This window comes from Pelophylax lessonae (assembly GCF_965119305.1).
Source record: "Pelophylax lessonae genome assembly, chromosome: 10".
Taxonomy (NCBI): domain Eukaryota; kingdom Metazoa; phylum Chordata; class Amphibia; order Anura; family Ranidae; genus Pelophylax; species Pelophylax lessonae.
The window spans coordinates 5,421,356-5,448,393 of record NC_138777.1 but is presented as its reverse complement, the minus strand read 5'-3'; the positions used below and the strand labels follow the sequence as shown (position 1 = coordinate 5,448,393).

The following is a 27,038-nucleotide window of genomic DNA, read 5'->3' as shown; positions in this document are numbered from 1 at the left end:
TGGGTCCCACGAGTGCAGAACCAACTGCACTCCTATGATCTAAGGAGCCAAACGAGCTTTGGCAGTACATCTCCTTTAAATTCGGTTGATTTTTTCAATTCGTATTCAGGAATTCATACTAGGAATTCATTTTATGTCTTTTTCCAAATTTTCTGCGAATTTATAGATTTTTTTTTTTTGATTCGGTTGAATTGAAAATGTTCGATTTTTCTATGATTGGAATGTAACAAAGTGAACAAACAAAAGTAAAATCTTCATCAAATTATTGCAATGACTCTTTAAATCAAATCAGATCTTTGGCTTAACAAAAACAGCATTATTTCAAAATGCTACTCTAATTACACACAGTCTTTGATTTCAGAAATAAGGTTTTACAGTTCGAGTTCGAATGGAATTCAATGTAAAATTCAATTCAAATTTCAATAGAGATTTTGGAAATTCAGGTGAATTTCGTTTCGTTATTTGGAGCATTCGGTAAACTTTCTTTATACTGTAATTTGGCTATTCAGATACAGTATATCCGAACCTCTGAATAAAGAAAAATATGTCCGAATATTTATTCGGAACGAAATGAACTGCGCATGTCTAGTCCTGGTGCTGCCCCATTCTGACCTTCCAAAGTCCCTTTATTTCTACATATTGGGGGTCATATTTGTCATCCACTTGATTTGCTCTATATATCCCACAACAGTTTAATAGTATTTTTCTAATTTACTAAACAGGTTTTTTTTTAATTTGATAAAAATATAATATATTCGCTATACTAACATTGTAATTAATCCTAATAGGAAGTGGTAATGTTTTAGGTTGGATTTTTAACCCCTTCACTGCCATTGACAAAACCTGTACACCCAAAGGGGGAAGTTCTGTTCTTCCTCCACCACCTCCCCCATTCTTAACATTTGGGACATCTTTTTTTGGTGCAAGAATTGGGGTGAATTGAGGGGTGAAGGTGCAGGAATTGGGGTGATCGGAGGGTTGTAGGTGAAGGAATTTGGGTGATCTGAGGGGGTGAAGGTGCATTAATTGGAGTGATCTGAGGGTTGAAGGTGCAGGAATCGGGGTTATCTGAGGGGGAAGATGCAGAAATTGGAGTGACTTGAGGGGGGTAGGGTTCCGGAACTGGGGTGATCTGAGGGTTGAAAGTGAAGGAATTAGGGTGATCTGAGGGATGAAGGTGCAGGAATTGGGGGTGATCTGAGGTGTGTAAGTGCAGGGACTGGGCTGATTTTATGGGGTGAAGGTGCAGGAACTGGACTGATTTTAGGGGGTGAAGGTGCAGGAATTGGGGTGATCTGAGGGGTGAAGGTGCAGGAATGGAGGTGATCTGATGTTTGAAGGTGCAGGAATTGGGGTGATCTAAGTGTGAAGGTGCAGGAATTCAGCTGACCTGAGGTTTGAAGGTGCAGGAATTGGGGTGATTTGAGAGTTGAAAGTGCAAGATCTGGGGGTTATCTGAGGGTTGAAGATGCAGGAATTGGGGATGATATGAGGGGTGAAGATACATGAATTGGGGTGATCTGAGGTGTGAAGGGGAAGGAATTGGGGATGATGTGAAGGGTGAAGATACAGGAATTGGGGTGATCTGAGGTGTGAAGGGGCAGGAATAGGGTGATCTCAGTGGTGAAGGTGCAGGAATGATTTGAGGTGTGAAGGTGCAGGAATTGGGGTAATGTGAGGGATGAAGGTGCAGGATTTGGGGTGATCTGAGGTGTAAGGGTGCAGGAATTGGGGTGATCTGAGGGGTGAAGATACAGGAATTGGGGTAATCTGAGGTGTAAAGGTGCAGGAATTGGGGTGATCTGAGGAGTGAAGGTGCAGGATTTGGGGTGATCTGAGGTGTGAAGGTGCAGAAATTGGGATGATCTGAGGTGTAAAGGTGCATGATTTGGGGTGATCTGAGGTATAAAGGTGCAGGAATTGGGGTGATCTGAGGTTTGAAGGTGCAGTAATTGGGGTGATCTGAGGGATGAATGTGCAGTAATTGGGGTGATCTGAGGGATGAAGGTGCAGGAATTGGGGTGATCTTCTGAGGTTTGAAGGTGCAGGAATTGGGGTGATCTGAGGTTTGAAGGTGCAGTAATTGGGGTGCTCTGAGGTGTGAAGGTGCAGGAATTGGGGTGATATGAGGGGTGAAGGTGCAGGAATTGGGGTGATTTGAGGTGTGATGGTGCAGGAATTGGGGTGATGTTAGGGGTGAAGGTGCAGGAATTGGGGTGATATGAGGGGTGAAGGTGCAGGAATTGGGGTGATCTGAGGTGTGGTGGTTCAGGAATTTGGGTGATCTGAGGTGTGATGGTGCAGGAATTGGGGTGATGTTAGGAGTGAAGGTGCAGGAATTGGGGTGATGTTAGGAGTGAAGGTGCAGGAATTGGGGTGATGTTAGGGGTGAAGGTGCAGGAATTGGGGTGATGTTAGTGGTGAAGGTGCAGGAATTGGGGTGATGTGAGATGTGAAGGTGCAGGAATTGGGGTGATGTGAGATGTGAAGGTGCAGGAATTGGAGTGATGTGAGGTGTGAAGATGCAGGAATTGGGGTGATGTGAGGGATGAATGTGCAGTAATTGGGGTGATCTGAGGGATGAAGGTGCAGGAATTGGGGTGATCTTCTGAGGTTTGAAGGTGTAGGAATTGGGGTGATCTGAGGTTTGAAGGTGCAGTAATTGGGGTGCTCTGAGGTGTGAAGGTGCAGGAATTGGGGTGATATGAGGGGTGAAAGTGCAGGAATTGGGGTGATTTGAGGTGTGATGGTGCAGGAATTGGGGTGATGTTAGGGGTGAAGGTGCAGGAATTGGGGTGATATGAGGGGTGAAGGTGCAGGAATTGGGGTGATCTGAGGTGTGGTGGTGCAGGAATTTGGGTGATCTGAGGTGTGATGGTGCAGGAATTGGGGTGATGTTAGGAGTGAAGGTGCAGGAATTGGGGTGATGTTAGGAGTGAAGGTGCAGGAATTGGGGTGATGTTAGGGGTGAAGGTGCAGGAATTGGGGTGATGTTAGTGGTGAAGGTGCAGGAATTGGGGTGATGTGAGATGTGAAGGTGCAGGAATTGGGGTGATGTGAGATGTGAAGGTGCAGGAATTGGAGTGATGTGAGGTGTGAAGATGCAGGAATTGGGGTGATGTTAGGGGTGAAGGTGCAGGAATTGGGGTGATCTGAGGTGTGATGGTGCAGGAATTGGGGTGATATGAGGGGTGAAGGTGCAGGAATTGGGGTGATGTTAGGGGTGAAGGTGCAGGAATTGGGGTGATCTGAGGTGTGATGGTGCAGGAATTGGGGTGATATGAGGGGTGAAGGTGCAGGAATTGGGGTGATATGAGGGGTGAAGATGCAGGAATTGGGGTGATTTGAGGTGTGATGGTGCAGGAATTGGGGTGATATGAGGGGTGAAGGTGCAGGAATTGGGGTGATGTTAGGGGTGAAGGTGCAGGAATTGGGGTGATCTGAGGTGTGATGGTGCAGGAATTGGGGTGATATGAGGGGTGAAGGTGCAGGAATTGGGGTGATATGAGGGGTGAAGGTGCAGGAATTGGGGTGATTTGAGGTGTGATGGTGCAGGAATTGGGGTGATGTTAGGGGTGAAGGTGCAGGAATTGGGGTGATCTGAGGTGTGATGGTGCAGGAATTGGGGTGATGTTAGGGGTGAAGGTGCAGGAATTGGGGTGAATGGCACCTCAATGGACAGGCACTGTAGTATAACACACCATTGTGTGCTTCAATAATGGAACATTTTTGCTACTATTAATGAACAATGAAGCGCAGTGACATGATTGGTTTCCCATAACACAACGCATTACAATGAATTCTATGAACCCAGAATTTGTTTCCAGAACTCGAGTCATTTCCAGAAATATCCAGGGTTCAAATTTCCAATGTTTTCTTTGACAACCTGGGACGTCTGGCAGTTGTCACCTACCAATGAGAATCTCCCTTTCACTCTCCCTCTCCGTAGCCGACATTTGATTGGTTCCTGCGAGCGGTAGGTACAGTTGGCATTTCAGACACTTCATCGCTCGGCCTCCCGATGGCGGCTGTAAATTACTCCGTCGCAAATGATTTCTTCTGACATTTCTCTGTGAAAGGAGAACAAGCGTTTCCTCTCTAATCCCCACAAAGGAGCCTGTATTCCGCCTCGCCGCGCAGAATTCCAACAAACACTCCACACATCTCCGAGCCGCCAACTTCAACTTTCTGCAGGACTTTTCCCCGCAGACACATTATTTACTGGGTGCCGTCAGCGCAGTATTTCAGGACGGGGCACCGAGAACACAGGCCGCCATTTTTTATTTTTTTGCAAAGGTGAATGTGGCGTGAGGATTCATGCGTGATTGGGTTGGGGGGGGGGGGGGGGCGCTTTAAAGTGTCTTTCTTTTTTTGTTTAGTTTTGGATGGAGTGGGATAGTTCATCCGCTGTCTGCGGAGGTCGTTTCTAGTTGGGGTTTTTATTTTCCAAAATAGCTGAACTCCAGGCAGATATTAAAGACACAAATCAATGCATCTCTGTATTAGTTAATGCATCAATAAAAATTGATTTTTGAAATACAAGAAGTGTAAGTACCCGAATTTGGCATGGTATCCGTCCCTGCGCAGCAGAGCTCAGACTAGGAGAAGCAGCACAAGGAGCCAATTGGTTCATGTGCTGACAAGAAGCATGCTGATGGGAGAAGAGAGCAGATAGTCAGTTCCACTGAATGATAGATATTCCATTTGTTACAGATTATGAGCTCACTGGTAGTTTGTGTCTCTGCCCCTCCCACAATTGGAAGAATTCCCTGCAGTAGTTTGTGTCTCTGCCCCTCCCACAATTGGAAGAATTCCCTGCAGTAGTTTGTGTCTCTGCCCCTTCTACAATGGTGAGATTTCCTGCAGTAGTTTGTGTCTCTGCCCCTCCCACAATGGTGAGATTTCCTGCAGTAGTTTGTCTTTGCCCCTCCCACAATGGGGAGATTTCCTGCAGTAGTTTGTCTTTGCCCCTCCCACAATGGTGAAATCTCCTGCAGTAGTTTGTGTCTCTGCCCCTCCCACAATGGTGAGATTTCCTGCAGTAGTTTGTGTCTCTGCCCCTCCCACAATGGGAAGATTTTCCTGCAGTAGTTTGTGTCTCTGCCCCTCCCACAATGGTGAGATCTCCTGCAGTAGTTTGTGTCTCTGCCCCTCCCACAATGGGGAGATTTCCTGCAGTAGTTTGTGTCTCTGCCCCTCCCACAATGGTGAGATCTCCTGCAGTAGTTTGTGTCTCTGCCCCTCCCACAATGGGAAGATTTTCCTGCAGTAGTTTGTGTCTCTGCCCCTCCCACAATGGTGAGATTGCTCTGCAGTAGTTTGTCTCTGCCTCTCCCACAATACTGAGACTTCCCTCTAGTAGTTTGTGTCTCTGCCTCTCCCACAATGGTGAACCCCTCCCCCCCTTCATAGTTTGTGTCTCTGCCCCTCCCACAATGGTGAGATTTCCCTGTAGTAGTAGAAGAGAGCAGAGTACTGCTTCTTCTTTCACTGGCCAGTCACAGGCTGCGGTGGATCCAGGATAACCTGGGCTCAGAGGAAATGGATTGAACGATAGAAGCCACGAGAATGAGGACATCTAGTGGCAGAGAAGAAGTACTGCAGGGAAAACCTTTGGATTGAATATTACAACAAAGGCTGGTTCTGGGATTTTTTCCTTTTTATGGGCCCTTTATTTTTATTTTTGTGTCTGCCTTAATGCAACAAAAATCCATCCAAAATTTCAAAATGCAGATCAGTGTCAACCTAAACTTTTTATTTTCCTTTGGATGGAGCAGAAAAGATTTAGATCCTCTGCCAGGTTTTTACTGTCTGTGTCCCCGTCGGGGAGATTCACCCTCACTTCCTGTTTTGCAGATCACAGACAGCATGAACTTTTTTTTTTCTAGGCTAGTAAAAAAGTAAATCCTCTGTCAGAATAAAAGATATGAATGTAAAGAAAGGAGGCGGGGCAGTGACACCAGCTATCTTCACTTTGTGATTTCATCTGATATATTTGCAGGATTCTGACTCCAATGTTTTGTGTTTTGCAGCTGTTGATGAGTGTGCGCTGGGATTGGATGACTGCCACATCGCCGCCATATGCCAAGACACGCCCACTTCCTATAAGTGTATATGCAAAGCTGGATTTAAAGGGGATGGCAAAGCCTGTGAAGGTAAGACGTCTTTTATGTTTCTGAGATGCTTCAACATTGAGCAAATGGGCTGCACACAATGGATAGGCTTCATTGTGATGTCATCGCTCTCTAGTGAATGGATAGGCTTCATTGTGATGTCACCGCTCTCTAGTGAATGGATAGGCTTCATTGTGATGTCACCGCTCTCTAGTGAATGGATAGGCTGCATTCTTTGTGATGTCACCGCTCTCTAGTGAATTGATAGGCTTCATTATAAGTGATGTCATCGCTCTCTAGTGAATGGATAGGCTGCATTCTTTGTGATGTCACCGCTCTCTAGTGAATGGATAGGCTTCATTGTGATGTCACCGCTCTCTAGTGAATGGATAGGCTGCATTGTGATGTCACCGCTCTCTAGTGAATGGATAGGCTGCATTCTTTGTGATGTCACCGCTCTCTAGTGAATGGATAGGCTTCATTGTGATGTCACCGCTCTCTAGTGAATGGATAGGCTGCATTGTGATGTCACCGCTCTCTAGTGAATGGATAGGCTGCATTCTTTGTGATGTCACCGCTCTCTAGTGAATTGATAGGCTTCATTATAAGTGATGTCATCGCTCTCTAGTGAATGGATAGGCTGCATTCTTTGTGATGTCACCGCTCTCTAGTGAATTGATAGGCTGCATTCTTTGTGATGTCACCGCTCTCTAGTGAATTGATAGGCTGCATTCTTTGTGATGTCACCGCTCTCTAGTGAATTGATAGGCTGCATTCTTTGTGATGTCACCGCTCTCTAGTGATTGGATAGGCTGCATTCTCAGTGATGTCACCGCTCTCTAGTGAATGGATAGGCTGCATTCTCAGTGATGTCACCTCTCTCTAGTGAATGGATAGGCTGCATTCTCTGTGATGTCACTGCTCTCTAGTGATTGGATAGGCTGCATTCTCAGTGATGTCACCGCTCTCTAGTGAATGGATAGGCTGCATTCTCAGTGATGTCACCACTCTCTAGTGATTGGATAGGCTGCATTCTCAGTGATGTCACTGCTCTCTAGTAGTTGGATAGGCTGCATTCTCAGTGATGTCACTGGTCTCTAGTAGTTGGATAGGCTGCATTCTCAGTGATGTCACTGGTCTCTAGTGAAGGGATAGGCTGCATTCTCTGTGATGTCACCGCTCTCTAGTGATTGGATAGGCTGCATTCTCAGTGATGTCACCGCTCTCTAGTGAATGGATAGGCTGCATTCTCAGTGATGTCACCGGTCTCTAGTGAATGGATAGGCTGCATTCTCAGTGATGTCACCGGTCTCTAGTGAATGGATAGGCTGCATTCTCTGTGATGTCACCGCTCTCTAGTCGTTGGATAGGCTGCATTCTCAGTGATGTCACTGGTCTCTAGTGATTGGATAGGCTGCACTCTCAGTGATGTCACGCTCTCTAGTGAATGGATAGGCTGCATTCATAGTGATGTCACCGCTCTCTAGTGAATGGATAGGCTGTATTCTCAGTGATGTCACTGCTCTCTAGTGAATGGATAGGCTGTATTCTCAGTGATGTCATCGCTCTCTAGTGAATGGATAGGCTGCATTCTCAGTGATGTCACCGCTGTCTAGTGAATGGATAGTCTGCATTCTCAGTGATGTCACCGCTCTCTAGTGAATGGATAGGCTGCATTCTCAGTGATGTCACCGCTCTCTAGTGAATGGATAGGCTGCATTCTCAGGGATGTCACCGCTGTCTAGTGAATGGATAGGCTGCATTCTCAGTGATGTCACCGCTCTCTAGTGAATGGATAGGCTGCATTCTCAGTGATGTCACCACGCTCTAGTGATTGGATAGGCTGCATTCTCAGTGATGTCACCACGCTCTAGTGATTGGATAGGCTGCATTCTCAGTGATGTCACTGCTCTCTAGTGAATGGATAGGCTGCATTCTCAGTGATGTCACCGCTCTCTAGTGAATGGATAGTCTGCATTCTCAGTGATGTCACCGCTCTCTAGTGATTGGATAGGCTGCATTCTCAGTGATGTCACCGCTCTCTAGTGAATGGATAGGCTGCATTCTCAGTGATGTCACCACGCTCTAGTGAATGGATAGTCTGCATTCTCAGTGATGTCACCGCTCTCTAGTGAATGGATAGGCTGCATTCTCAGTAATGTCACCGTTCTCTAGTGAATGGATAGCCTGCATTCTTAGTGATGTCACCGGTCTCAAACAAATTGGCCTAAAATGTTAAAAAAATTAGATTTTTACATTTTATATTTGAGAATGTCTTATAGCAGAATGTAAAAAATATTGTTTTTTTTTTTTTAAATTGTTGGATTTTTTTGTTTATAGCGCAAAAAATAAAAATCTCACAGGTGATCCAATACCACCAAAAGAAATCTCTATTTGTGGGGAAAAAAAAGGATGTAAATTTTGTTTGGGTACAGTGTCGCACGACAGCGCAATTGTCTGTTAAAATAACGCAGTGCCGAAACGCAAAATGGAGCCTGGTCAGGAAGGGGGTAAAATCTTCCGGGGCTGAAGTGGTTAATGAATAGGCTGCATTTTAGGGTTCAGCACCTTCTCCTAATATTTTTTTATTCCAGTCTAAAGAGGAGCTGCCGCTGCCGACATGACCTGTCTATATAGTAAAAGAATACAGAATTCACTTTATTAGTGCAAAAGATTGAATGAATAGTAAAGTGCAATATAGAAATCAGACCCTGCTGGGGGCTCATTAATCAGTGTTTGCCCCTTTGATGGAAATCACTCTGCAGCCACTTCAGTGTGGAGTGCAACAAAAATATCCATTGACAGGGCAATCAGACTGAACGGAGAGGGAGGCCGATGTAATCCCATCACACTAACCGCTCATTACCTTTATTCTGCAGACATTGATGAATGTGATAATGAGTACAATGGTGACTGTGTCCACGAGTGCACCAACATCCTCGGGAACTACCGATGTACGTGCTATGACGGCTTTGAACTGGCACACGACGGCCATAACTGCCGCGGTAAGTTTGTGTTTTCTATATTTTGTTTGCTATTTGGGCTTCTTTTGCACAGAAGATACAGTATCTCACAAAAGTAAGTACACCCCTCACATTTTTTGTAAATATTTTATTCTATCTTTTCATGTGACAACACTGAAGAAATGAGACTTTGCTACAATGTAAAGTAGTGAGTGTACAGCTTGTATAACAGTGTAAATTTGCTGTCCCCTCAAAATAACTCAACACACAGCCATTATTGTCTAAACCACTGGCAACAAAAGTCAGTACACCCCTAAGTGACAATTTCCAAATTGGGCCCAATTAGCCATTTTCCCTCCCCGGTGTCATGTGACTCGTTAGTGTTACAAGGTCTCAGGTGTGAATGGGGAGCAGGTGTGTTAAATTTGGTGTTATCGCTCTCACTCTCCCATACTGGTCACTGGAAGTTCATTATGGCTCCTCATGGCAAAGAACTCTCTGAGGATGTGAAAAAAAGAATTGTTGCTCTACATAAAGATGGTCTAGGCCACAGGTGTCAAACACAAGGCCCGCGGGCCGAATCAGGCCCTCAAGGCCATTTCATGTGGCCCTTGCACCTCTCCTGCAGCTTCAGGAGAGCTCCAGCCCTCTTCTGGTCCTCCTCCAGATTCTTTCCTTTTTGCTTTTTAGCAATGCCTACAGCTTCTTCCCAGCAGCAGCACAAGATAAGGGGGTGCATAGTGATGTAAGGGAGGGTGGAGGACTCAATTTCTGATGGTGGGGAGGCTCTTGACATCTTATGTAAGGGTAGGGGATGTTCTGGACATCTAGCCTTACCGGCCCTTTTGAGGGCAATAATAATGCTGATGCGGCCCGCGATTAAATTGAGGTTGACACCCCTGGTCTAGGCTATAAGAAGATTGCCAAGACCCTGAAACTGAGCTTCAGCACGGTGGCCAAGACCATACAGCGCTTTAACAGGACAGGTTCCACTCAGAACAGGCCTCACCATGGTCGACCAAAGAAGTTGAGTGCACGGCTCAGCGTCATATATCAAGGGGATGTCTTTGGGAAATAGACGTATGAGTGCTGCCAGCATTGCTGCAGAGGTTGAAGGGGTGGGGGAGGGGTCAGCCTGTCAGTGCTCAGACCAAACACCGCACACTGCATCAAATTGGTCTGCATGGCTGTCATCCCAGAAGGAATCCTCTTCTAAAGATGATGCACAAGAAAGCCCACAAACAGTTTGCTGAAGACAAGCAGACTAAGGACATGGATTACTGGAACCATCTCCTGTGCTCTGATGAGACCAAGATAAACTTATTTGGTGTCAGATGGTGTCAGGCGTGTGTGGGGGCAACCAGGTGAGGAGTACAAAGACAAGTGTGTCTTCCTACAGTCAAGCATGGTGGTGGGAGTGTCATGGTCTGGGGCTGCATGAGTGCTGCCGGCACTGGGGAGCTACAGATCATTGAGGGAACCATGAATGCCAACATGTACTGTGACATACTGAAGCAGAGCATGATCCCCTCCCTTCAGAGACTGGGGGGCAGGGCAGTATTCCAACATAACGACCCCAAACACCTCCAAGATGACCACTGCCTTGCTAAAGAAGCTGAGGGTAAAGGTGATGGACTGGCCAAGCATGTCTCCAGACCTAAACCCTATTGAGCATCTGTGGGGCATCCTCAAACGGAAGGTGGAGGAGCGCAAGGTCTCTAACATCCACCAGCTCTGTGATGTCATCATGGAGGAGGGGAAGAGGACTCCAGTGACAACCTGTGAAGCTCTGGTGAACTCCATGCCCAAGAGGGTTAAGGCAGTGCTGGAAAATAATGGCGGCCACACAAAATATTGACACTTTGGGCACAATTTGGACATTGTCACTTAGGGGTGTACTGACTTTTGTTGCCAGCGGTTTAGACATTAATGGCTGTGTGTTGAGTTATTTTGAGGGGACAGTAAATTTACACTGTTATACAAGCTGTACACTCACTACTTTACATTGTAGCAAAGTGTCATTTCTTCAGTGTTGTCACATGAAAAGATAGAATAAAATATTTACAGGAATGTGAGGGGTGTACTCTTTTTTTTGTGAGATACTGTACATTGTAACAGAAAGTCAGTTCCACCGAGTGATACATATTCTATTTGTTACAAGTTATGAGTTTAATCTTCTTTTTAATCTGGTAGTTTGTGTCTCTGCCCCTCCTACAATGGGGGGTTTCTCCTCAGTAGTTTGTGTCTCTGCCCCTCCCACAATGGGGGGTTTCTCCTCAGTAGTTTGTGTCTCTGCCCCTCCCACAATGGTGGGATTACCCCGCTATAATTTGTGTCTATGCTCCTCCCACAAAGGTGAGATTTCTCCGCAGTAGTTTTGGGTGGGTGACACCATCAGTTGGTTTTGTGCCTATCACAGGGGGTAAGTGGACCTGGAAATTCTGCTGGGGGCGGGATATAAAAAGCCAACCTGATTTATCTGGCCAGAAAGAGACTGAGCTCTGGGATGTGGTTGGAGATGTCTTTGAGGTCTGTGGGGACAAATGGGTGTCAGGAGCGGAGCGCACTCCATTATAAGGTTTGATGAGGTCAGTCTTCTTTGAAGATGCAAATCAATGGCTTTTATGAGGGTGAGTTGTTGTCACACATTGTCACCCGGCCATTCACAGGAGACACAGCCGGGCTATTTACTGCTAAATGAGGGGTCAATGACTGGGACTGCCAGGAGCAATAAAGCACTGGAGACCCTCTATAGAGGACGGGTTAACCCCTTCCCTTCCACTACACTACAAACTTCTATAGAGGACGGGTTAACCCCTTCCATTCCACTACACTACATACTTCTATAGAGGGGGGGTTAACCCCTTCCATTCCACTACACTACATACTTCTATAGAGGGGGGGTTAACCCCTTCCATTCCACTACACTACATACTTCTATAGAGGACGGGTTAACCCCTTCCCTTCCACTACACTACATACTTCTATAGAGGAGGGGTTAACCCCTTCCATTCCACTACACTACATACTTCTATAGAGGAGGGGTTAACCCCTTCCTTTCCACTACACTACATACTTCTATAGAGGAGGGGTTAACCCCTTCCTTTCCACTTCATTACATACTGCTATAGAGGGGGGATTAACTCCTTCCCTTCCACTACATACTTCTATAGAGGGGGGTTAACTCCTTCCCTTCCACTACATACTTCTATAGAGGGGGGTTAACTCCTTCCCTTCCAGTACATACTTCTCTAGAGGGGGGTTAACTCCTTCCCTTCCAGTACATACTTCTATAGAGGGGGGTTAACTCCTTCCCTTCCAGTACATCTATAGAGGGGGGTTAACTCCTTCCCTTCCAGTACATATTTATATAGGGGGGGGGGGGGTTAATCCCTTCCAGTACATACTTCTATCGAGGGGGGTTAACCCCTTTCCTTCCAGTACATACTTCTATAAAAGGGGGTTAACTCCTTCCCTTCCACTACATACTTCTATAGAGGGGGGTTAACCCCTTTCCTTTCCTTCCAGTACATCTATAAAGGGGGGTTAACCCCTTCCGGTACATACTTCTATAGTGGGGGGGTTAACTCCTTCCAGTAAAAAACTTCTATAGAGGGGGGTTAACCCCTTCCCTTCCAGTACATACTTTTATAGAGGGAAGTTAACCCCTTCCCGTAAATACCTCTATACGGGGGGTTAACTCCTTCCAGTACATCTATAGAGGGGGGTTAACTTCTTCCAGTACATACTTCTATAGAGGGGGGCTAACCCCTTCCCTTCCTGTACATATTTAAATAAAGGGGGTTCACCCCTTCCAGTACATACTTCTATAGAGGGGGGTTAGCTCCTTCCCTACCAGTGCATACTCTTCACTGCCAGTACATACCTCTATAGTGGGGGAGATAACCCTTTACCTACCATTACATACCTCTATAGAGGGGGGGGGGGGGTTAATCCCTTCCCTACCATTACATACCTCTATAGAGGGGGGGGGGGGTTAATCCCTTCCCTACCATTACATACCTCTATAGAGGGGGGGTTAACCCCTTCCCTACCATTACATACCTCTTGTATAAGGATAATGTGATCCTTACTGATTCCTACATTGTAGAGTATGATAATAATACATTTATAAACATATTTAAAGCTATATAGTATTAATATTAAAAGATATTAAAATATATGATATACATATACTAATGTGTACTTTGTATTAATAATTGAAGCTAAAATGGCACTTATGAGTTTGTTAAAAACATGTTTTTGCTAAGATGTTATCAGTAGAATACTCTTTTTGTGCCATCGCCCCCTTACCAATGTATCATGGTAAATGTGTGTTATGTGATAAGAAACCCTATAAAAGGGATCTGAGATCGATCGGATCAGAGCACACAGGGTGGCTTTATAGGGGTGTGCTCTCACGTAGCTACGTCTGATAATAAACCTTTTCATTTGGAATTCTCTCTGTCTGAAGGTTGTCATTTCAGGTTTCTTGAGGAACTTGAGTCAAATTCTCTATTCACTCTATAGAGGGGGGAGTTAACCCCTTCCCTACTGCTATTTATCTTTATAAAGGGGGAGTTAACCCCTTCCCCACTGATACATGCTTCTATAGAGGGGGGATTTAACCCCTTCCTTACTGGAACATGCGTCTATAGAGGCATGTTCCAGTAGCAACGGGGTTAATTCCCCCCCCCCCCCCCCGAATAGTTTGCTGTAAACCCTTCCTTGCCAGCATATTTGCTCATTTTGTGAAACACCAGAAGTAACACTGTTTATTTTGTAGTACTTTATTGTGATATTTTGTATAATATGTTTTGCAACATTGTTTCATTGTAGGTTGAGGACTGTATTTATGGGAGATGTGGAGTTCTGCTCCAATAGATTTGCAATGTGGGTTGTTATTTCAAACACAGCACAGAAGGGTTAATTTATTGGATTTTCTCATTTACTGGCAGTGCCACTCAGAACAGATGTAATTAACGCCTTCACTGCTGTTACGTAAGAGGGGGGGGGGGGGAGTGGTACAATGCTTACAGGGCATTTAAAGGGCACTAATCCACATCACTAAGGGTATATGGTATTAACCACTTCAGTTCCGGAAGGTTTTACCCCCCTTAATGACCAGGCCATTTTTTGCAATACGGCACTGTGTTGCTTTAACTGACAATTGTGCAGTCGTGCGCCGCTGTACCCAAATAAAATGTATGTAATTTCTTCCCCCAGGGACCAGTGACACCACTACAGTGATTGGTGCTAAAAAAAAAAAAAGCACTGTTACTGTATAAATGACACTGGCAGGGAAGGGGTTAACAGGGGCGATCAAGGGGTTAAGTGTGCTCCTAGGGAGTGCTTTCTAACTGTGTGGGGGAAATGGACCTACTGCAGGGAGAGAGAGATCTGTGTTCCTGATTAGTAGGAACACAAGATCTCTCTTGTCTTACAGAACGGTGGTCTGTCTTGTTTACATAGGCAGACCGCCATTCTGTCATTCCCCTAAACGATCGCGGATGGCCGGCGGCGATCGCGGCTGCCTGACCTGCTGATTGGCTCTGTGTGCCCCCTAGAGCCTATATACAAAATCCCGTACAGGTATTTTGCGCTTAAGGGCCGTCCAGCCGCAGTAATTTATTATATGTTGATATAGCTCTGACATATACCACAGCGCTGTACAGAGATCACTAAGCCAATCACATCAGTCTCTGTACCAGAGGAGCTTACACTCTAATGTCCCCTCCCCCACAGTCACATCAGTCTCTGTACCAGAGGAGCTTACTCTCTAATGTCCCCTCCCCACAGTCACACACTATTATTATTATACATTTATATAGCTCTGACATATACCGCAGTGCTTTACAGAGATCACTGAGCCAATCACATCAGTCTCTGTACCAGAGGAGCTTACACTCTAATGTCCCCTCCCCCACAGTCACATCAGTCTCTGTACCAGAGGAGCTTACACTCTAATGTCCCCTCCCCCACAGTCACATCAGTCTCTGTACCAGAGGAGCTTACTCTCTAATGTCCCCTCCCCCACAGTCACATCAGTCTCTGTATCAGAGGAGCTTACGCTTCAATGTCCCCCCCCCCCCACAGTCACATCAGTCTCTGTACCAGAGGAGCTTACGCTCTAATGTCCCCCCCACAGTCACACACTATTATTATTATACATTTATATATCTCTGACATATACCGCAGTGCTGTACAGAGATTACTGAGCCAGTCACATCAGTCTCTGTACCAGAGGAGCTTACACTCTAATGCCCCCCCCCCCCCCCACAGTTACATCAGTCTCTGCACCAGAGGAGCTCACATTCTAATGGTCTTGTTTCTCTCCCAGATGTGAATGAGTGTCTGTCGAACAATGGGGGGTGTCAGCAGACCTGTGTGAACACCTTGGGAAGTTACGAATGCCGATGTAAGGATGGCTTCTTCCTCAGCGACAACCAGCATACGTGTATACATCGCACTGAAGGTAAGAGGGGGAGGAAAGTCATAGATGGGAAAACAGAGCAAGCTGCAAACAGGTCCTACAAGGCGTGGTCTGAGTTACTGTCATTGCGGGTGGCTTTTATTGAAAAGATTAAAAAATTTGCATTTTATTACAAAAAAAGTCACATTTATAAAAATAGAAAAAAAGAAAAAAAATTAAAATAAAGTGGTTTTATATTTATTTAATTCCTTAATAAAATGTATTAGAATTTAGAACGTAGAACCATCATTTTGCATCCCCTTCCCCCTTACCCACCATACCTAAATGCCTCAACCCCCGTGCGACTTTGGAATCGTGCCACTTCACTTGAACTTGCACGATTTCAAAGCTGCATGTCAATGCGACTTCAGATGCGACTTGGCTGACATCTTTGAGACCTCATGCACAGATATCTATGCAGGTCGCCCCTAAAGTCACCAAAATCAGTGCAGGAACTTCTTTTTCAAATCGGTGTGGCACCGATTTGAACAGTTCCATTGCCAACAATAGGGTGACCTGTCAAGTCACACTGGTGTGAGCGGGGGCATAGGGCAAGTTTAAATTAAAGCAGGTTGACCTGCCGGTATATTTTTTGGTTGGGGTAGAAAACCTGCAGGAGGGGTTGGGAGACAAGGAGAGAGAAGAGAGCTGTGGGAGGGGCCCAGCAGGCTCCCCCCACTACAGGCTACCTGCAGAAGATTGGAGGAGGGGGCGGAGAAAAGACCAGTACCCCAGCACAAGGCGAGAGAAGGGAGCTGTGGGAGGGGCCCAGCAGGTTCCACCCACTACATGCTGCCTGTAGAAAACTACAGAAGGGGGTGGAGACAAGACCAGTCCTACTTCACAAGGAGAAAAAGCAGAGCTTTAGAGGGGCCCAGCAGGCTCCACCCACTACAGCAGGGGGCTCAAACTGGCTGCCCTCCATCTGTTGCGGAACTACAATTCCCATCATGCCTCTTCCTATGGGGGTCATGCTTGTAACTGTCAGCCTTGCAATGCCTCATGTGAATTGTAGTTCTGCCACAGCTGGAGGGCCACTAGTTTGAGACCTATGAACTACAGGCTGCTTTCAAAAAGCTCCAGGAGGGGGCAGACACAAAACCAGTCCGCCTGCCCAAAGAGAGAGAGCAGAGCTGTTGGAGGAGCCCAGCAGGCTCCACCCACTACAGGCTGCCTGCAGAAAACTGCAGGAGAGGGCAGGGACAACCAAGGGCAGACTGGCAACTTTCAGCCCAGGGGGGCAAGTACAAACCAGAGGCCCATGGTGCAGCGACTCGGCCCCCCTCCCACTCTTCCTTTTCCCATCCTCCTCCTGACCCCCATTCCAGGCTGAAGCTCCAGCCCAGGTACTCTCTACTCACCGGCCAAATCCAGGTTCCCAACCTGGCCAGCAGGGGGCAACTACAAACCAGAGGCCCATGGTGCAGCGACTCGGCCCCCTCACCGGCTGAGACCGGGTTCCTGACCTGGCCAGCGGGAGGCGGTTGGGGGGAGCTGGGACAGCTCGGTCAGGGCTGGCCGGGGGAGGAGAGTCTCCAGTGGTGTATGGAACTGGCCTCTGCTCAGACACAGTTTACACCATCCATGCTGGGGGGGGTTCCTTTAGGCATGTCTGTGGCAGAAGCGGTGCAGCCTTTTTACAGGACATCAGAGCGGCCCAGGGGGCAATTGCCCCCCTGCCCCCTGGCCCAGTCCTCCCCTGGGGACAAGAGTGGTCCCCAAGCATAGGTGAGAGAAGAGAGCTGTGGGAGGGGCCCAGCAGGCTCAACCCACTACAGGCTGCCTGTAGAAAACTACAGGAGTGGGCGGAGACCAGATCAGTCACCCTGTACAAGGAGAGAGAGCAGCAGTGAGCGGTCTTTATCACAGGAAGTCTCACACTGCATTACTGCACAGATCTGGAAGAAATACACAAAAATCACCAAGATTCAAGAAGAAGACAGATTACCGATGAATTTAGATGATGTTATCCCGGAGTTCCTCTTTAACCCTACTCTACACTATTCAAAATTAAAAAATAAGTTTTGGATTTTAGATGTACTTTTAATCACAATCACTTACGTAGCGAAGATGAGACCCCCTCCTGTTCTTTTCTATCGCCTTCTCAGGGACCAACTCTTAAATCTGACCTGCCTCTCGTCCTCTTTCAAAAAAAAAGTTGGATATTTGGTGCGGACATTTGTCTGAAATGTATTGAGCCGTCTATTCATTCTCCTGGTAAATAAGGTGTCGTTGAATACGTTCCCCTCATCCATTCGCCTTTCACCAATTGCTTGTTTTATCCGTGTTCAGTGAACTTTATCGCGCTACCTGCTAGTGAGAGGCCCCCTTCCCCGCAAGCCTGACTGCGCCTAAAGAATATGCTTTTTTTTTTTTTTCATTTTGTCAACCGAAAAGCGAAACAGTTAATGCGCTGAATGTTTCCCGGCGGGCCGATAGATCACATTACGCTGGCAAGCTTGGCCGTGTCACGGGAGCGGTGGCGTTAATGAGGCTAATTTGTGATCCCCCCCTCCAGTCCTCGTGATTGACAGCGGGACGGCCCGCGTTCCTTTTATGTCTTCTGCGTTTGCGGGGATTCGGGAGTTTTTGTTTTGTGTGAAGTTCTCACTGTGGGAAAAAAAAGGATCAAAAAGCCAGCTGGGAAGAAGAATGGCAATGGGAGCGACCTCAGGCCCATTGTTTACCGAACGGGGGGTTGGGGACGGACGGACTCCGGAGCCTTAGTGTCAAAGGCGCTCCATTCGTGCTAAGTGGCTAATTAAGATGTGATTGAAATTCAGGGACACCTTCTCTTTTCACGCCACACAGTTCTTTTAGGCTCGTTAGGTTGATTAGGCGCCCCTCCGCTGCACCACAACAGCGGCCCAGCTGACAAAGCCGTGTTGTTTTTGAGGCACGCTCACATTTGTGAGGCTTCTCTTGTGTTTTTTAGCCGTGTTTACCAACTTTTTGCGGTCAACTTGCAGTTTTGAATTATGCGTTATCTGGACCCATTGACCACCGATCTGCATTGTAGTACAGGACTGAACAAATTCCAGGATACCTCTTAAAAATTATAGCCGGCGCCTAACCTTTGAGGTTTTCCCTAGTTGCGCCCCTAGTATTTGTAGGGAGCAGGGGTCCATGGGAGGCTCTTCCAGTGGGCTCGTTGGAGGGTGCATGTGTGCCACAGGACAATCTTCTGGGTTCCACCACAAATTATACTGCAACCCACCCTGTTCTTGCATTCCTTAGGTTGCTTACCCCTGTTTTAGAATTTTTTAGTCCTTCATGATTTAAAACAGTCATCTGGACCCATTGACCGCCGATCTGCAATGTAGTTCCGGGGTGGGCAAATCCTAGGATGCTCCTCAAAAAATTTAGCCAGTCCCTAATTTTTGACATGATACTGCATACCCACCCTGACTTGCATTCCTTAGGTTTCTTACCCCTGTTTTAGAATTTTTTAGTCCTTCATGATCTAAAACAGTCATCTGGACCTATTGACCACTGATCTGCAATGTAGTTCCGGGGTGGGCAAATCCTAGGATGCTCCTCAAAAATTTTAGCCAGTGCCTAACTTTTGACATGATACTGCATACCCACCCTGGCTTGCATGCCTTAGGTTGCCTATCCCTGTTTTAGAATATTTTGGTCCTTAATGATCTAAAACAGTTTTGTGGACCCATTGACCACTGATCTGCAATGTAGTACAGGGCTGGGCAAATCCTAGGATGCTCCTTAAAACTTTTGGCCAGCGCCTGACTTTTGACATTTTCCCTGCTTGCTGTCAATGGAGCTGGTGCCCCAAACATTTCTGCTGGTTCCTGGATTGGACAGACTGGCTCCTGAATTCCAAATGTCATCTGCAGTTGCAAATGGGTCAACATTAGTATAAAGAGGAGGGCCAGAACCTGAACGTCAGTGATGTCTTTTTAAAATGCCATGAAAGTAGGTGGGCCATGGAGCCAGGCTTTGTAATAAACAGCCTATTGAGCTCTCAGTGTTTGTAGGGAGCAGAGGTATATGGGAGGTCCCTCTAGTGGGCTAGTCAGAGGCTGCACGCGTGCCAAATGACAACCTTCAGGGTTTCACCCCTATTGATATTGCATACCTTCCCTGGCTTCCATGCCTTAGGATGCCTACCCCTGTTTTAGACTTTTTTGGTTCTCCATGGTCTAAAACATTCATCTGGACCCATTACCACCGATTTGCAAAGTAGTACAGCACTAGACATAATTAAAAATGATAGCCAGCCCCCAACTTTTTAGGTTTTCCCAAGTTGCTGTCAATGGAGCTGGTGCCCCCAAGTGGGCCAACACTAGTACAGGGAGGAGGGCCAGAACCTGGATGTCAGGAGGGTCTTTCTAAAATGTCATAGAGGTAGGTGGGCCATGGGGCCAGGCTTTGTAATTAACAGCTTAGTGAGGTCTCAGTATTTGTAGGGAGCTAGGGTTCATGGGAGGCTCTTCCAATGGGCTCGTTGGAGGGTGCAGGTGTGCCACATCCCAGTCTTCTGGGTTCCACCACAGATGATATTGCATACCCACCCTGGCATGCATGCCGTAAGTTGCCTACCCCATTTTTTAGACTTTTTGGTCCTCCATGATCTAAAACAGTCATCTGGACCCATTGATCTTCAATGTAGTACAGGGCTGGACAAGTCCCAGGATGCTCCTTAAAATTTATAACAAGCGCCTACTTTTTGAGGGTTCCCTAGTTGCTGTCAATGGAGCAAGTGCCTCAAAACGTTTTGCTGGTTCTTGGATTCAACACCAGTACAGGAATGAGGACATTCCAAAATGTCATAGAAGTAGGTAGGCCAATGGACAAGGCTTTGTAATTAACAGCCTGTTGAGCTCTCATTATTTGAAGGGAGCTGGGGTACACGGGATGGTCCTCCAGTGGGCTAGCTGGAGGGTGCACGTGTACCACATGATAATCTCTGGGTTCCACTGGACATTATATTGCGTGCCTGCCAAGTCTTGCGTGCCTTAGATTGCCTACCAATGCTTCAGACTTTTTGGGTCCTCCATGATTTAAAACGGTGATCTGGACCCACTGACCACTGATCTTCAATGTGGTAAATGGCTATCAATGGAGCTGGTGCCCCCAAATTTCTGCTGGTTCCTGAATTGGACAAACTGGCTCCTGAATTCTGAATGACATCTGCAGTGCCGTAATCTGAGCATCAGTGATGCCTTTCTAAAAGGTCATGTAGGTAGGTAGGCCATGGAGCCAGGCTTTGTAATTAACAGCCTAGTGAGCCCTCAGTATTTTTAGAGAGCAGGGGTCCACGGGAGGCTCCTCCAGTGGGCTATTCACATGCCACATGATAACCTTCTGCTTTCTATTGGAAATTATATTGCATGTCCACCCTTGGATTGCATGTCTTAGGTCGCCAACCCATGCTTTAGACTTTTTTTGATCTTCAATGATCGAAAACCATCAGAATTGCCATTATAGAACCATCATTTATGGATTCCAGTCAACTCAGTAAGGTGGAGCCGGGCAATAACCATGTTTTTAGGGTTTAGGACCATCTTTACTTTTTAAATTTGTACTTTTTTTTTTTTTCCTCTTTCAAAGTTGCCTTTGTTAGTGAAATATTGAGAGCGTAAATTCCTCTTGGTCCTGGATTGGACAGACTGGCTCCTGATTGCATTCCAAATTAATTTGCTTACCCCTGGTGTTGTAAGATCCTATAGAAGAGAGAAAAAGCACTCTAGTGTCATGTGATATCGTCAATAAAAATTTATTTTAAAAATGAAATATTTTTTATATCTTTATTGTTTGCCTTCCTGTGGTTGGAATTTTTCTAGTGATTTATTCATTTTTCTTCTGTTGGTTGAATTAGATGGATTTGTGTCTTTTTTTTTCAACCTGACTATGTAATTACAGTATATCTTTATATTAAAATATTTAGATTTTATGTTTATATATATATATATATATATATATATATATATTTTTTTTTTTTTAGAAAAAGAGTATATAGGGATATACCGTACTTACCTGCTCTGTGCAATTATATTGCGCAGAGTGATCCAATACCTTCTTTTGGTGGTCCAAAAGAAGGTATTGGACCACATTGTATTGGTGGTCCAAAAGAAGGCATAAGGTCGCCCACATTGTCTACTCCTTCTTCATTGGGTTCTTCAACCCACTGGTTGAACAGAAAAAAAAGATTATGTATGAGTTGCTTTATCTGGAAACAATGAAACAAAGAGTGCAGTAAAGAGTTCAGGGATTTATCAGCTGACAAGATTTCTGGCAGGATTATTTGGATTAGGTATGTTTTGTGCAAATAAATGTAACAAAATGTTTCCAATGGGATATCTAAGAGACCAATTGGGACCATATAGGGGCATTCATTGGTCAGGTGTCATACACTTGAAGTGCGCTTGTTTTGGAGGTGAAGATTGTGGGAAGAATGTTGGAACAAACAAGAAAAGTGTTGAGAATCCCGGATCAGACGTACAACAAAGACACAGCAATGTGATAATGTCAGCTCCATAGACAAAACAGACCGAAAATCTCCAGGCCCTGCTTGTCAGAAGAACAGAAAAACAAACACGGGATAAGTGGATCGCGCAGCTTTCTCTGTAAAAGTCCTCATTCCACCCCCATTCCAGGACAAAACTCGGGATATTTGGCAATGTATACTATCTTACTGTATATACATAGTTACATAGTTACATAGTAGTTGAGGTTGAAAAAAGACAATCGTTTATCCAGTTCCCCCTGTGTAGGTGTGTGTGGCTGTAATCATCTCTCATACCCCTGAATGTTCTGATCCTTGAGATGTACGTCTAAGAGTCTTTTGAAAGTAACCATACTTCCCACAGAAACCACCTCTTGTGGTAGAGAATTCCACAATCTTGTAGCCCTAACAGTAAAGAACCCCCCACGTTGCCTGAGGTTAAAACGCTTCTCCTCTAATCGCATTGTATGCCCTCGCGTCCTCATACAATCCTTGCAACTGAATAGCTTTTTTTCTATGCTGAGATCACCATTGAGGTATTTATAAATTGCTGTCATGTCCCCTCTCAGGCGTCTCTTCTCCAGGGAGAATAAATTAAGCGATTGTAGACGCTCTTCATGTATGGTTTGTATTACATTTTTATTCTTGGGTTTAGATACACTCCGGCCTTCCCTTCAGTCTTGCACAGTTGTACTGGCTCCTCTCCTGGACTGAAATGGCTTCCTCTGATATTCCCTCACACTGTGAGCCTCTCATAGTGTGCATTAGAAGCTGCAGCAAGTCAGATAGAGCCCTCCTATTGCCTGGAGGATATCCTGCATCAACTAGCCCTTTCCTCTATTGGCGTAGCATGGTTGCCCTGGACGCAAAATTCTTCTGGGCGCAAAGTTAGTAAGGATTCATGGTAAGAAGAGGCAGGAGATTGGTCAGTGCGCACTCTCATTCTGGTCCTCCTTCCTCTCTCTCTCCCTCTTGGGCTGTTTAGGTGAGTACGGCTTGGCGGTTCTAGGTTGGAATGGGCAGAGTTGAGGAGAGTGAGTGGCCATCTCTAGCTGAGTGTGTGGCAAGCATTGCCAGGACAAGGGGTGGGCAGGAGGGGCGGCTGCCCTGGGCACTGTGGTATCATGTGAGGTGGGGGGCACCGCAAGGAGATTGAGGGGGGAGGGGATTTGTGTTTGGAGGTCAGTGGGGGGGGGGGGGGGTAAGAATTGTTCTAGGAGGGGACATTTGTGTGTGTATGCTAAAAGTGGTGATTCGGGGAGATTTGTGTTTGGAGGGGGGATAGGAGAAGAGGATTTGTGCTAGGAGATGCGATTTGGGGCATCTGTGCTAGAAGAGTTGATATAATAGAGGAAGGAGGGGATTTGTGCTGGAGGAATTTTTTTTTGGGGGGGGGAGGGGGGTGTTTGTGCTAGTAGGGATGGTTGGGGGTTGTCTGTGCTAGAAGAGGGATTGGGGGGGGGGGATATTTGTGCTAAGAGGAGGGGAATTTGGAGTAGGGAGGGAGAGAATGTGTACCCGGAGGGGAAATTTGAGGCATGGGGGTATTTGGGGGGATGGAGAGGGGGATTTTAGCAGGGGGCAGATTTGTACTGGGAGGAGGGGGAATTTATGCCTACGGGAAAATGATGCAGATAAGATTTTGGGGAGGGGGGGGGGTTGCAGACACAAAATGCTCATACATCTTGCGGGAGGGGCACAGTTTGGCATGTTCGCCCTGGGCTCTAGGTGACCTTGTCCCAGCACTGGCAGGGCACTGTTTAATGCAATTGAGGATAGCAATCCACGCTACCCCACTTCTTTCCTTCCCAGCCTGGCTGTCCCTGGCCCACCCCTTTCATTCATTGGATTTCAGTTATTTCAATCAGGAGGCTCAGCATCACATGTGGGCAATACCAAGGCCTGCCTCGAAGCACCAATTCCTCCAGACTGACACTCACCCATCAAAGCATTTTGATATTTGCATAACTGTTTCCAAGAGGCAGCCCACTGCGTGCATCAGGGCAGAAGACTCTTGAGAGGAGTACTGCCTGCCCCTCCTGCCGGCCATCTGCCTGCATTGCATAGGAAACCAGAGACCCAGTGACTTTAGATCAGTTGCAATTCCTACACCATCCGAAATGCAGGATATATCTGATGCAGATTGTGGTTCCAATTAGAGGAGGAAGAGGGTAGGTGGGTGAGCTTCTTACATAATGACATCTGCAGTTGCAAGTGGGCCAACACTGGTACAGAGAGGAGGGCAAGAACCTGAATGTCAGTGATGTATTGGAAGTAGGTAAGCCATGGGGCCAAGCTTTGTAATTAACAGCCTAGTGAGCGCTCAGTATTTGTAGGGAGCCGGGGTCCATGGGAGGCTCTTCCAGGGGGCTCATCAAAGGGTTCACATGTACCATATGACAATCTTCTGGGTTCCACCACAAATAATTTTGCATATCCACCCTGGCTTGCATGCCTACTGCCGGCTTTAGACTTTTTTGGTCCTCCATGACCTAAAAACGTCATCTGGACCCATTGACCACCGATATGAAATATAGAAAAAAAAGTAAGACAGACAGAGGCGCCTCTAAGTGTAGACTTTATGCAACAGGTTTAATGAATAAAATTATGCACTCACGTTAGTAAGTATATATTCATGCCCATAAAACAAAGTTCCAGTGTGGAGTAGTGTACATCATCCGGTCATTTACATCCGTCCTGCTGGAGCCGAAATCCTTTCGCCATGGCCGGCTTGTACGGCAAGGTTAGAACCAGGAAGTAGGCTCGGCGTATTTGCTTGACAGCGAGGCTTGGTGGATAGTCGAACCTGGATGATGTCATCTGCATGCAACGCGTTTCCGAGCGTGCTTGCTGACTGGACGGTGGGCAGCCGCGCTCCTTCTTCACGGCAAGAACCCCTGGCTTTTGGTTTCTGGATGGCTGCCCTACATGGTGGACTTTTTTCTCCCCCTGTGCCATTAATGACTTTTAACTCTATGGACTTTGGGTTCGATATGTGATCAAGCGCCTGTTAACATTGTGAAGATATGAAATATAGTACAGGGCTCGAAAAATCCCATTCATATCAGGATGGAATATCTGAGGTGTCATGAAGATAGGTGGACCATGGAGCCAGGGTTTGTATTCATCATCCTAGTGAGCCCTCGGTATTTGTAGGAAGCAGGAGTCCACGGGAGGCTCCTCCATTGGGCTAGTCAAAGCATGCACGCATGCCACGTGGCTTCCCCTAAAAATGAAATTGCGTGCCCACCCTGGCTTGCATGCCTTAGGTTGCCTATCCATGCTTTAGACTTTTTTTTGGTCCCTCATGATCCACAATGGTCAGAATTGCCATTATGGAACCATCTTTTATGAATGGATTCCTTTATAAAGTAATCTCGGTAAGTTTGGTGAGCTGGATGGTAACAGTTTTTAAGGTTTAAGCTCCTCTTTTTACTTTTTGCTTTTACTTATGAAAACTTTTTGTTTTTCCTCTTTCAACGTTGCCCATGTTGGTGAAATATGGAGGGTGTAATTCCTCTAAGTTTATCATGAACAGGAAGAGTGCTGTTAAGGTTGGAGGGGGGGGGGGGTCTGGTTTGGTGTTAGATTGCGGGGTCATATTATAATGGGGGGAGGGGGGTTTGTTTTTGTTCTGATAATATTATGGCAGCGTAATGTACTCGTACGCACCATTGAGCAAAGTAACCCTTCAAATGAGAGGGATTTGGATCCGATTACAAGGAACCATGACTGGCAGTTGGCTTCAGGGCTTCAAGAGGTCAGAGGTCACCCGGGTGGATGATGAAAAGGCCACATTAAGTGTAATTTAGAGGCTGAGATTGAGACGGATGGACCTGGCTGGAGGAGAGGAAATGAGGCCCAGGGAGGCCAAGCAGGTGAGGCTGTGGGAGTTCAGATGGATTTCAGCTTTGTGGTTTTTACTGGATAAATATCACTACGCCACCAAGATAAACGAAACCGCCCGGCGTCCGCTGTACGCTCGCTCTGCAATTATCTCCATAAAATATTGTGAAAAGGTTTCGCTGGTTTTCTTCTTGGAACAGATCGGAACAATGCCGATTCCTTATAATTAAGTTGAATGTGGAAGAAAAGTCAGAAGTTTTTATTTATTTATTTTGAAGAAAATGGGGAATGCTTGGATCAGAGGTGATAAACTTTATGCACAGGGCCTCAATCGTGGTCCCTAATGTCACCAAAGGGCCACACATTATTCAATAAATCTAACAGAATATGTCCGAGACTGGAGTCACTGAAGACGTGTAACAGGAGATGGTCAGAGACTGCAGACATACTACTAGAGACAGAGACTGCAGACATACTACTAGAGACAGAGACTGCAGACATACTACTAGAGACAGAGACTGCAGACATACTACTAGAGATAGAGACTGCAGACATACTACTAGAGACAGAGACTGCAGACATACTACTAGAGACAGAGACTGCAGACATACTACTAGAGATAGAGACTGCAGACATACTACTAGAGACAGAGACTGCAGACATAGTACAGGAGATTGTCAGAGACTGCAGACATATTACAGGAGATGGTCAGAGACTGCAGACATATTACAGGAGATTGACAGAGACTGCAGACATAGTACAGGAGATTGAAAGAGACTGCAGACATAGTACAGGAGATGGTCAGAGACTGCAGACATACTACTAGAGACAGAGACTGCAGACATGGTACAGGAGATTGTCAGAGACTGCAGACATATTACAGGAGATGGTCAGAGACTGCAGACATATTACAGGAGATTGACAGAGACTGCAGACATAGTACAGGAGATGGTCAGAGACTGCAGACATAGTACAGGAGATGGTCAGAGACTGCAGACATAGTACAGGAGATTGTCAGAGACTGCAGACATATTACAGGAGATTGTCAGAGACTGCAGACCTATCAGGAGATGGTCAGAGACTACAGACGTATCAGGAGATGGTCAGAGATTGCAGACATAATACAGGAGATAGTGAGAGACTACAGATATGCTACAGGAGATGGCCTGAGACTGCAG

General features: G+C 46.2%; 1 protein-coding gene across 2 annotated transcripts in view; it reads left to right on the top strand.

Annotated features, from left to right (window-relative positions):
* Positions 1-27,038, top strand: part of SCUBE2 (signal peptide, CUB domain and EGF like domain containing 2) — a 135,605-nt gene that overhangs the window by 23,457 nt on the left and 85,110 nt on the right. For both annotated transcript variants that reach the window (XM_082270442.1, XM_082270441.1), the window contains exons 2-4: positions 6,033-6,155; positions 8,993-9,118; positions 15,417-15,551. In XM_082270442.1, the coding sequence (XP_082126568.1) occupies positions 6,033-6,155; positions 8,993-9,118; positions 15,417-15,551 (384 nt within the window). The remainder of the gene's footprint in view (positions 1-6,032; positions 6,156-8,992; positions 9,119-15,416; positions 15,552-27,038) is intronic.